The sequence below is a fragment of the Oryctolagus cuniculus genome, chromosome 12 (assembly GCF_964237555.1).
Source record: "Oryctolagus cuniculus chromosome 12, mOryCun1.1, whole genome shotgun sequence".
In the NCBI taxonomy this organism is placed as follows: Eukaryota; Metazoa; Chordata; class Mammalia; order Lagomorpha; family Leporidae; genus Oryctolagus; species Oryctolagus cuniculus.
The window spans coordinates 110,860,569-110,872,212 of record NC_091443.1 but is presented as its reverse complement, the minus strand read 5'-3'; the positions used below and the strand labels follow the sequence as shown (position 1 = coordinate 110,872,212).

The following is an 11,644-nucleotide window of genomic DNA, read 5'->3' as shown; positions in this document are numbered from 1 at the left end:
TAGGTGCTGGGCCAAGGCTAGTCAGACCACAGGGATCATGTCCAGTCCACAGCACCTTCCATTTTATTGGTTTATTTACAAACAGGGGGAAGTCAAGTGGGGAAGCCGGGGGTTGGAGTCGGTCGGGGCCATCCAGGCGTGGAGTGGGTCCTGGGTGGGTCTCCACCACGGTGGCCGCCTCTTCTGTCCTTGCCCTGCCCCTGCGTGACGGCCCCTTGATTCTTCAGGGCAGCCTCACCGGCTGCTCCTGAGCCCTTTCATCAGGGCAGACGGGGCCAGGGGCCGGGGGTGGAGGAGGGCTGCAGCCCCCTCAGTTTGTGTAAACCTGAGTTCCGATCACACGCATGATTTCCTTCTGTATCTTGGGGTCCTGAGTATTAATGTTGGCATCGCCCACCTGCCCATCCTCGTATCTGCCAAAGACAGTGCGAGTGAGCACGAGGGGGGAGCAGCACAGCCGTGTTACCCCACGTCAGAGCCCTGGCCCAATACCCCCCGAGGGATCTGCTCAGCCCAGCCTCCAGGCAGTCTGCGCACCACCCCACTCTCAGATGACAGAAACGGGCTTTCCCAGGAGCCCCCCACGCCGGCACCCTCACTCCTGAGGCTTACACGAAGAAGAACCGTGTGCAGACATGGTCGGACACAGGGCACACCCAGATGTTCCCGTGCTTCTGGAGGTCCTTGGATGTAATCACTGGGAGAGAGAGGCCACGCGTCATGGGCAGAATGCTTAAGGCAGAGTCCAGGCGGGGAGGGAAGACGCGCTGCTCCTACCCCACCAGGGGCCGAACACAGGCCAAAGGTGCATCAGAAACAAAGTTTGGGGACCCCAGAAACAGAGACCCAGCGGGCCACCTACCTTCACAAAGTGCTATGCAGTTTAGATTCCGACTCTGCAGGAACCTTGACTGAATGGATCGGGTCTACAAGAGAAGGAGGCCAAGGAGAGAGGAGCCAGGCCAATGGGGGTCAGTGGGTGGGGACTGGAGCGGGGTCAGGGCATCCTGAGCTCCCAGCCACCCCACAAAATTCTGCTCTCCCGCTATCAGCCAGAGGGACCTAGGCTTCATCTTCACATTTTCATGCAACGCAGCCTGTCTTCACTGCAGGGCTGAGGGCACACAGGCTGCCTCCCAGTGCTCGCCAGCACCCATACTACCGTGCCCACCCACTTCTCAGACTGAACGAGTCCCAGGAAGGGCCTGCCTCAGAGAGAGCAAGGCCTGCGGTGGTACCTGGGGGATGGTGTTCATCCTGTTGTATCTCTGGACCAGCTCATCCTTGGAAGGCATCCTGTGCTGTCCTTTTCCCATTCCTGTCATAGAACAACAAACTCAGTTCATCCACGCAGTCCTCTCCTGGTGTGATGGAAGTGCCCACTGTGTGCCAGGCCCTGAGCTGCAGGCCAGGCGACATGGCCATGGGCACAGAGTCTGGGGGAGACCACTGGCCAGGAAGGAGGACGGCCAGCAGAGCACGTGGGGGTGTGCTGCAGCTTAGGGAGCAGAGTGTGAGCCGTGGGAAGGGAGCGCCTCACCCAGGGTTTCAAGTGGGGGAGTTTCCTGGGCAGAAGCAGCAGAGACGGAGGGCCTGAAGGACAGACGGTCTGTGCCCAAGTCAGTAGAGAACAGCCAGCAGCAGAGGCGTGGCGAGAGGTGACGTGAAAAGGGAGGCCAGGCTCAGACCGAGTGGCCTTGTAGGCCACGTGCAGGCAACTGGAGTTTGTTCCAGAACAGCAGGGACCCCACCCAACCGGAAGGGTCCTAATGTGGGGGAGGACCCCCGAGGGCAGCACACGAACAGCTCAGTGTCAATGCCAGGCCGACAGTGAGGCTGGTGCGGGGGAAGCCAGAGGGGCCATCACACCTGCTGCCGTGTGAAACTCTGAGGGGGACAGGAGAAAGCACGGCGCTCCCGGGCTGAGCCCTCCACGAGCGGGTACAGCACGGACAGCTCGGGAATGCCTCCTGCAGGAAGTCGTCCCGACTGCACGCCCAAGCGCCATCTCCTCTGCTTCCCACGGGGTCCAGCCTCAGAAGCCCCTCCCCATACCACCCCCTCAGCCTTCGCTTCTCTGACAAGAAACAGTGCTGGCCCCCACTGCTGGATCTTTCTGGCCTCGAACATGGGACTTCAGTCTCTCTACTGACATTTTTAAAAATTTCTATTCATTTATTTTGATTTATCTGAAAGGCACAGACAGTGAGAGCGCTTCCATCTATGGTTCATTCTCCAAATGCCCACAACAGCCGAGTGTGGCCCAGGCCAAAAGCAGGAGCTAGAACTCCACCTGCTCTCCCACGTGGGTGGCAGGGACCCAACTATTTGAGCCATCAAGCGCGGCCTCAGGCTGCACATCAGCAGGGAGCTGCAGGCAGAAGTGGAGCTGGGACTGCAACCCAGGCACGTGGATACGGCACGTGGGCGTCCCAAGCAGCGTCGTAACCACTGCACCAAACGCCCACCCATCTGAACTCAGCTTTCTCACGGGCACAGTCGTGGCTAGGGATGAGGGACAGACTGTCTCAGCATGACAGCGACCAGCACGCAGGCAGAGCAGACAGACATGATGCCCCCCACAGCCCCAGGCAGGGCCCTGCTCTTCCTTCAGCTTCAGTCTGCTGACAGCCATGGGGTGGCTGTGAGGGTGCTATCAGCTCACTGCCCAGGCTGCGCTCACGCTGTAGTCTCAGGACAGACTCGTGGCAGGGCGACGTCCTCCTCCTACAGGCCAGACGCTGCCGCCCGTGTCCACGCTCTCCAGCAGCCTTAGCAAGGCTCCGCTGCCCAGTACCTCAGCGACTGCCCACCCAGGTGCCTTTCCAGAGGCGGCAGACAAGAGTGAAAAGAGGGATCTGAATTCTGGGATGGGGCTGCAAGCTGGCCCTGGAGGACACAATCCTGCCGCACGCTGTCCTGTCCAAACTGTGTCCCGAGACCAGGCCCTGAGAACTTAGGGGCCACGACAGTCTCTGGATACTGTGCGTCCAGAGCCTGCACAAGACCAAACAAATACACAGGGCTCCCACATTTCAACACTGCGGCCAAGTCACTGGCAGCTCCACCCCTCAAACATTTACCTCACCCCCGCCCCTAGAGGGTACCCAAGGCCACATGACATGTGCCCTGAGGGAGAGGGCAGAACACCCGAGAGGGCCAGGGTGGGAGCAAACCACACTTCCCACTTGCTGCTGGGGAGACTCACTCAGCCACAGGGCCCCCAGGGACCCGGTCATTCAAGCCAAGCCTGCCCTGTCAGTCCAGTAGAGTGATAAGAACAGGGGCTGAGGAGGTAGGAGACCTGCATTCCTGTCCTAGCCCTGCTTCTCATGACAGTGGGGCCCTGGAGTCACTGAGTCTCCCCATCAGCACGCTGTGGGTAAGCAGTACAGGCAGGACTTGAGCACCTGTGACTCCCATAGGAAAGCCCTGTGGAGGTTCGTATCTATCAACCACCTCCTCAGAAGGCAGAAGCCCGGTGTCACACGATGCTGCTATGTGCTCAGCAAAGTGCGGCAGACAGACGAGAAGCCAACAGAAATTCCTGGCTCTTCTGGTTAACTGAAGACATTCAGGAGCTCAGTGGTAGACAGGCCTGGGAGACGGCAGAGGAGGAAAGGGAAAAAAAGGGAGAAAATAGGAAGGAAGAATCCTGAGGCACCAAAAGCCAGCCGTGAGAACTGAACCTAAGGAACGTGCAGGCTAGGGCAGAGACAAAACGAGGAGTCCAGAGCGACAGCAAGAGGCCAGACAAGAGCCCCACCCCCACCTCGGAACCCAGGCCCATGGAATGAGATCCATTCACACACTCAGCAAGAATGTCCTGATTCTCTGGGGATTAATAACCTTTGCTTTGTGATGCGTTATCTTTTTTTAACGTTATCTTTTAATAGCACAATAAATACCCAGAAACTCAACCCAAGAACTGAGACACTGGAACTGGCACTGTGGTACAGCAGGTCGCGATGCCGCCTTATGCCAGCATACCGTTTGGATGCCGGTTCGAGTCCTGACGCTCCACTTCTGCTCCAGCTCCTTACTTTTGTGCCTGGGAAATCACCAGGAGATGGCCCAAGTGCTTGGGGCCCTGTCACCTACGTGGGAGACCCAGATAGAGCTCCAGGCTCCTGGCTTTAGTCTGCCCCAATTCAAGCTACTGTAGTAATCTGAGGAGTGCATCAGTGCATGGAAGGTCCTTCTGTCTCTGTTACTCTACCTGTCAAATCAATCATTCTAAAAATTTAAAAATAAAAAGACATGATTTAAGACTCATGTGTGGGTCCTGGCACTGTGGTGTAGCAGGTCAAGCTGCCACCTGGAGTGCTGGCATCCCATATGGGTGCCGGTTCACGTCCCAGATGCTCTACTTCCAATCCAGCTCTTTGCTATGGCCTGGGAAAGCAGCAGAGAATGGCCCAAGTCCTTGAGCCCCTGCATCCACGTGGGAGACCTGGAGGAAGCTCCTGGCTCCTGGCTTTGGATCAGCACAGCTCCAGCCATTACAGCCAACTGGGGAGTGAACCAATGGATGGAAGACTTCTCTCTCTCTCTTTCTCTCTCTCTCTTTCTCTCTGCCTCTCCTTCTCTCTGTGTAACTTTCAAATAAATAAATAAATCTTAAAAAAAAAAAAGCAGACTCATGTGTGGGGCCAGCATTGTGGTACAGAAGGTTAAGCTGCCACCTATGGTACCAGCACCCTGTATCTTAGTGCTGGTTCAAGTTCTGGCTGCTCCACTTTTTTTTTTTTTTTAAGATTTATCCATTTATTTGAAAGAGTTAAACAGAGAGAGAAGGAGAGGCAGAGCGAGATCTTCCACCTGCTGGTTCTCTCCCTAGTTGGCCACAATGGCCGGAGCTGCACCGATCTGAAGCCAGGAGCCAAGAGCCTCTTCCGGGTCTCCCGTATGGATGCGTGGGCCCAAGGACTTGGGTCATCTTCTACTGCTTTCCCAGGCCATAGCAGAGAGCTGGGTCAGAAGTAGAGCAGCTGGGACTCGAACTGGCACCCACATGGGAAGCCGGCACTGCAGGCAGCCCCAGCTGTTCTACTTCTGACCCAGCTCCCCACTCATACAACTGAAAAACAGCAGAAGATGGCCCAAATACTTGGATTCCTGCCATCCACTTCAGGGACCCAGATGCAGTTCTAGGCTCCTGGCTTTGGACTGCTCGGCTTTGGACCATTTGAGGAGTGAACCAACAGATGGAATCTCTCTGACTCTTGCCATCTCCATCTCCCTATCTGTAACTCAGCCTACCAAATACATAAAATCTTAAAGAAAAAAAAAATCAATTGAAAAGGTATCCGAACTTGATGGATTTTGTGTGTGTAAAAATTAAATTATTTGTTTCTCTTCTATTTTATAGTGAACCAGGTTTTTCTTGAGTCAGTTTCATATATTTCTAGGTATTTATTTTGTTAAAGTTTTTAAAATTAACATAAGGTTTACATAACTCTTTCACTGTTTTTAAAGACTGATTTATTTGAAAGGCAGAATGGGGGGCCAACATTGTGGCACTGCCACCTGCACTGTCAGCATGCCATATGGGCAATGGTTTCACTCCCAGTTGGCTCTACTTCCGCTCTAGTTCCCTTCTAATTCACCTGGGAAAGCAGCACATGATGGCCCAAGTGCTTGGACCACTGCCACCCACACGGGAGACCCAGATGGAGTTCCAGACTCCTGGCTTTGGCCTGATGCAGCTATGGCCATTGTGGCCATTTAGGAGAGAGAGAAAAGTTCTCAGTCTCTCTCTCTCTCTATAACTCTGCCTTCCAAACAAACAAAACTTAAAAAAGGAATAAAAAAAAAAAAAAGGCAGAGTAGACAGAGAACAGCCAGGGCTAGGCCGTGCCACAGCCAGAAGCCAAGAACTTTATCTAGGTCTCCCATGTGGGTGGTAAGGACCCAAATAACTGAGCCATCACTTGCTGCTTCCCATAGTATGCAGTAACAGGAAGCTTGATCAGAAGTGGGAGAGCCAGAACTAACCAAGGACTCCCATGTGGGATGTGGACCTAAGCGGTCAAAGCAGCGCCTTAACCTACTATGTCATAACGGCCACCCTCTTCAGGGACATGTGTTTGGTGCAGAGGCTTGGGCGCTGCTCAAGACACCCAAGTCCAGCACAGGAAAGCCTGGGTTCAGGTCCTGGCTCCACTCTCCATTCCAGCTTCCTGCTGGTGTATGCCCTGGACACACGATGGCTCAGGTGCTTGGTTCCCTGCCACCACATGAGAGACCAGGCTGAGTTCCTAGCTCCTGGCTTCAGTCTGGCCCAGCCCTGGCTACCTTGGTGATTCAGGAAGTGACCCAGTAAATGGGAGATCTCTCTGGCTTTCAAATAAATAAATTTTAAGTAATAATAGCTTTAAAAAATTCTATGTATATGTACTTATATTGCCTTTTTTTCACATTATTTAATAATGCCCTTTTTAATCTCCATGTAACCAAAATTTATCTATTTTGTTAGTCTGTTAAAAGATGCTCTGGGGGATGGAGCTGTGACATAGCAGGTAAAGCCACCAGCTGCAGTGCCGCATCCCATGTGGGCACAGGTTCAAGTCCCAGCTGCTCCACTTCTGATCCAGTTCTCTGCTGTAGCCTGGGAAAGCAGTGGAAGATGGCCCGGGTCCTTGGGCCCTGCACCCACGACGGGAGACCCGGAGGAAGCACCTGACTCCTGGCTTTGGATTGGTCCAGCTCCGGCTGTTGCAGCCATTTGGGGAATGAAGCAGCAGATGGAAGCCTCCCCCCCCCACCCCCCCACCCCCCGCCTCTCTGTAGTTCTGCCTTTAAAATAAATAAATGAATCTTTAAGAAAAAAAAAAGAAAGAAAGAAAGAATGCTGTTCTGGACGTTTTAGTCTTATCTACTGCACGTGCTTGTATTTCTTTGATTGTGGTTCCAACTTAAATTACCTCCTTGCTTCTACTTTGGTTTATCGTGTTGTTAGAGCTTTTCTAGCCCCAGGGTTCTGGCCCTAATTTGCCTTATGTTTCCAACAGTTACAGTAAGCGCAAAACACGAACAATCTGCAAAGGCTCCAGCGTGACTGCCTTGGCGTGGCAGCCGGCATCGACGTGGTGCTGGCCCCTGCACGCAGACGACACACACAGGAGAGCCACGACCCTGAAAGCGCTCCAGGAACGGTGCCTGGTCCGGCTCGACAAAGCTGTACTTATCTCCTGACTAGAACCTGGACTTCATTCTGCTTTCTCTGTGGAATACAATGCTCCTCTTGTACTCTGTGACTAACGTAACAGTGTATTATAGTAGTGTATGATTAAAAATTTAAAAAGCAGTTGACAAAAGACTTGCATCATGTTATAGCAGGTTAGGCTTCTGCTTACAATGCCAGTATCCCATGTGAGTGTCAGTGCAAGTCCCAGCTACTCTGCTTCTGAGCTAGCTTTTTTTTTTTTTTTTTTTTTTTGGACAGGCAGAGTTAGGCAGTGAGAGAGAGAGAAAGATCTTCCTTCTGTTGGTTCACCCCCAAAATGGCCTCTCCGGCTGGCGCTGCACCAATCCGAAGCCAGGAGCCAGGTGCTTCCTCCTGCTCTCCATGCGGGTACAGGGGCCCAAGCACCTGGGCCATCCTCCACTGCTTTCCCAGGCCACAGCAGAGAGCTGGACTGGAAACGGAGCAACCGGGACTAGAACCCATAGGGGATGCCGGCGCCGCAGGCAGAGGATTAACCAAGTGAACCACGGCGCCGGCCCCCCAGCTTTTTTTTGACAGGACAGAGAGAGAGAGAGAGAGAGAGAGAGAGACAGAGAGACAGAAAGGTCTTCCTTTGCCATTGGTTCACCGTCCAATGGCCGGCGCACCATGCTGATCCGAAGCCAGGAGCCAGGTGCTTCTCCTGGTCTCCCATGGGGTGCAGGGCCCAAGCACTTGGGCCATCCTCCACTGCACTCCCGGGCCACAGCAGAGAGCTGGCCTGGAAGAGGGGCAACTGGGGACTAGAACCTGGTGTGCTGGCGCCGCAGGCGGAGGATTAGCCTATTGAGCCGCGGCACCGGCTTCCCCAGCTCTTTCTTAATACCCCTGGGAAGGCAGCAGGAGATGGCGCAAAGGCTTGGGCCCTTGTGGAGTGACGCCCACGTGGGAGACTCAGATGGTGTTCCAGCCTCCCAGCTTCAGTCTGGACAAGCTCTAAACACAGGATGGACAATCTGTCTCTCCCTATCACTCTGCCTTTAAAATAAATGAATAAATCTTAAAAAATGAAATAGAAAGTGGTTCAGAGAGAATAACATTTAGAAATAAAAGCCAAGGAGCGGCCTCAGACCTCCAAGTGCATTCACACACAACCGCATGAGTGCCTTCCTGCACACACACATGATCTGTGACTACCAACCCCTAAGTGTGGCCTACACAAAGCCCTGTTTACTTCTTGGTTATCTCTTAACCCATTCTCAGGGCTCAGCCTGCAACAAATACAACCGGCATTTTTAGCAATGGCTAAAGAATCTAAACTTCTAATGAGAGGAAGTAGAGAGACACAGACCACGTATCTATGACTGGGAAGAAGGCTGACATATACTGAGGGTCCGTGATGGCAGGGTGGGGGTGGGGCAGACAGCACAGATCACGTGTTCACAAATGGAAGCCATGTCACAGTCGAGGTGGCCGCACAGTGTCTTACCTGAGTATCCAAAGGAAATACTGGAGATGGGGCTCAGGTAGATGCCTTTGCCATAGGCTGCTCCGTGCAGCTTGCGGGAAACAGCGGGAGGAGCACATGAGCCGGGGTCCTCCCGGGCCCTGCTGGGCATCCGCAGGCTCGTCCACTCTCTGGCCCTCCACCTACCGCGCTCAGCTAACTCTAGGCGCCTACTCTTCATGGCTGACTGGCTGCACAAGTACAGTCAAGTTACCCACTGGCCTGTGGAATCCCAGACACTGGTGCCTGGAGAGCAGGGAGCGGCAGAGCCACAGACTCAGACCCTCAACCCTGGACTCCTGTCCTGGGCCTTGATAAACACACAGGCTCCAAAAAGGCAAGTGTGGACCAGGGAGCCAGAAGGAAGGACAGCTGTTCCCTGGGTTCCCTCAGGGGAGGAAGCAGGCCTGCCTCAGCTACTCTGGCGGCCGCACAGACCGACGTGTGCTAACAGGTCAGTTCACAGCGGCTGCACTCAGCAATTTCACGCTCCTGCCAACAGTCCACTCCCATTCCCAAAACCACCAAAGACACAGCCTGAGGTCCAACACAACAGCCGCATTCATTCCGTGTACAGCTTCAGCTTCCTCTCTAGGGCCACCCCCAGACAGGCGAGGCTTGAGGACACAGGCCACGGCAGCTGAGCACGCAAGTGGGCAGGGAAGGGGCAGGAGGGCAAAGGGGCGCAGCCTCACCTGCAGTTTGGTGTAGGATGCGTTGACCAGCCCATTGCGCAGGATTGAGTGCCAGTTCTCGATGTGGGACCCACTGCAAGGCAGGGCACAATACTTCATGGTGTGAGGTCCCCGGGAACAGAGACCGCTATTCCCACCCTCCTCACCCACCCAGTACACGGAGATGGGCACAGACACACGTGGTGACGCACACGGATTTGGTCACAGGCACACATGCCATGTGTTCACTTAAACCCTGCATCTCTGCTTCCAGTCCCATCCTCTCCCGTTCTCCACCCAATTCTGGCTTCCGTCTACCCCTGATATCTCAAAGCCAGCAAACCCATCTCAACACCTGTCGCTATCGCAAGTGCGTCTTCCAGTGCTAAGGACAGGGCAGGACCACCCTCTGCTACCTACGGGAACCCCTGCTCCCCGGCTCTTCCCTCCCCCCTCCAGGCATCGCTGCAGACTTCCTCTCAAAGCAGGTTTCCAGTCCACCTTCTCCCATCTGTTCCTCCAGCTTTACTTTCAACGAGCAAATCTCGGAAATCCTTTCTCTTCAACTGCACCCTAAAGAGCTCGCGAATACAGACAAGCCGTGTCGCATGTGCCTTGTTATCCCGTGGCTGCAGCTCATTCCCACCAACCCACACCTGTATCACAACATCCCCCCGCTCAGGGGCCCTCCCCACCAGGCACCCTCCACCCTCCTCACTGGAAGGCAAAGGTGCTGCCGTAGAGCTTCTTGGCGGTCCGGAACCGAGCCTCCTTGGCGGGAGGGCTGCTCAGCAGGAGGAACTGGTGTGAGGTGTGCATGAACTTCAGCTGCTGCCCGGGTGGGGGGGTCAGGAAAGCAGAGCAGAAACGGAGATCAGGGAGGGAAGGGTTGAGGGCAGTGACCCCACACAAGGGAAACCCGCTTAGCCCTGAGGACTACGTTGAGGGACAGAAGCAGGCAGACAGCACGCCCTGCCCCTCTCCAAAAACGCAAAGGGCGTGGCGGGAGGAGGGGCACTTACCCTGCTGAGAGGTAGTTTGACAATGTGTGACCTGTTGCTGGAGATGATCCTGGGAAGAGACAGGAAGCGTGTGGTTACCCTCAACAAGCAGCGAACGCTGGGCAGTCTGAACTCTGTGAAAGGACACCCCTTGTGGGTGACAGCGGCGCATAAACACATAAAAGGGGAGCTACTGATCAGAGAGCAGCTAGTCACTGGGGAATCAAACAGCAGTAAAAAAGGGAGCTGGTGTCTGCTGTACCCGCTAACACTCCCACGCCCCTATTGGAACGCCAGGGATCGAGTCCTGGCTCCACTTCCAAACCCGCTTCTTGCTAATTCACACACACCCTGGGATGACTCAAGTACACGTGGAATTAAGATCTAGACTGAGTATTGGGCTCCTGGCTTCAGCATGGCCCAGCCCCAGCTGTTATGAGCATTTGGGGACCGACCCAGTGGATGGAAGAGCTAAGTCTCTGCCTTTCAAATAAATTAAAAAAACAAACAACAAAGATACAAAACACTGAGGACTCAGCAAAACAGCACTATCTCTGAGGGAGGACACTCTGTCTCTGTGTCTCGCCTACGCACCTGTGATGCTGCCTGGATGGCCTGTGCCCAGCCACTCCTTTGGAAAAGAGGGAGGAAACAGTGGCACTGAGGAAGTCCTAACGTCAAAGGCCGAAGAGGAGGACTGACCCTGGCACGGTGGGTTAAGACACAGCTTGCGATGCCAGGATCCCAGGTCACAGTGCTGCTCCTCACCCTATCCAGCTTCCTGCTAACGCACCTCAGGAAGCAGTGCAAGGTGGCCCCGTGCTTGGGCCCCTGCCACCCACATGGGAGACCCAGACAGAGTTCCAGGCTCCTGGCTTCGGACCGGCCCATGCCCGGCCACTGAGGCCACTGGGGAGCAAACCAGTGGAAGGAAGTTCTCTAATTCTGCTTTTCAAATAAATAAATAATAAATCTTAAAAAAAAGAAAGAAATGAAAAATGCCAAACTCTTACATGCAAGGGACACTCAAAAACTACCAGTGACAACTCTGGTCCAAACCACGCAGTGCATTCCCGAGACTGCCGGGGGCAGATTTCAGAGTTTTCATCAAGGTAGTGCACCTGCTAATTAGTGCCACTGAGCTGCTCCACAAGGGACCCCTCTCAAAACATCACATTGTACACAATAAACACAAAATTTTTATTTGTCAATTCAAAGAATAAGAAGAGACAGAGCACCTAACAAGAACATGAGACACCACGTCAGAGTCTGTGTGCTCGAGGGATCGGAGTCC

The 11,644-nt window shown here is 54.2% G+C and overlaps 1 protein-coding gene across 22 annotated transcripts in view; it reads right to left on the bottom strand.

Moving 5' to 3' along the window:
- Nucleotides 1-40: 40 nt before the first annotated feature.
- PARP6 (poly(ADP-ribose) polymerase family member 6) overlaps nucleotides 41-11,644 on the bottom strand; it is a 29,801-nt gene continuing 18,197 nt past the window's right edge. For 12 of the 22 annotated variants that reach the window (XM_070054719.1, XM_051821775.2, XM_051821781.2 and 9 more), the window contains 8 exons: nucleotides 10,372-10,420; nucleotides 10,068-10,180; nucleotides 9,371-9,443; nucleotides 8,658-8,727; nucleotides 1,239-1,318; nucleotides 863-926; nucleotides 613-697; nucleotides 41-413 (listed from right to left, as the gene is read on the bottom strand). In XM_070054719.1, coding sequence (XP_069910820.1) covers nucleotides 311-413; nucleotides 613-697; nucleotides 863-926; nucleotides 1,239-1,318; nucleotides 8,658-8,727; nucleotides 9,371-9,443; nucleotides 10,068-10,180; nucleotides 10,372-10,420 — 637 coding nt within the window. In that variant the 3' untranslated portion in view covers nucleotides 41-310. The remainder of the gene's footprint in view (nucleotides 414-612; nucleotides 698-862; nucleotides 927-1,238; nucleotides 1,319-8,657; nucleotides 8,728-9,370; nucleotides 9,444-10,067; nucleotides 10,181-10,371; nucleotides 10,421-11,644) is intronic. The other 10 variants (XM_051821782.2, XM_070054721.1, XM_070054726.1 and 7 more) reach the window with 3 other exon arrangements.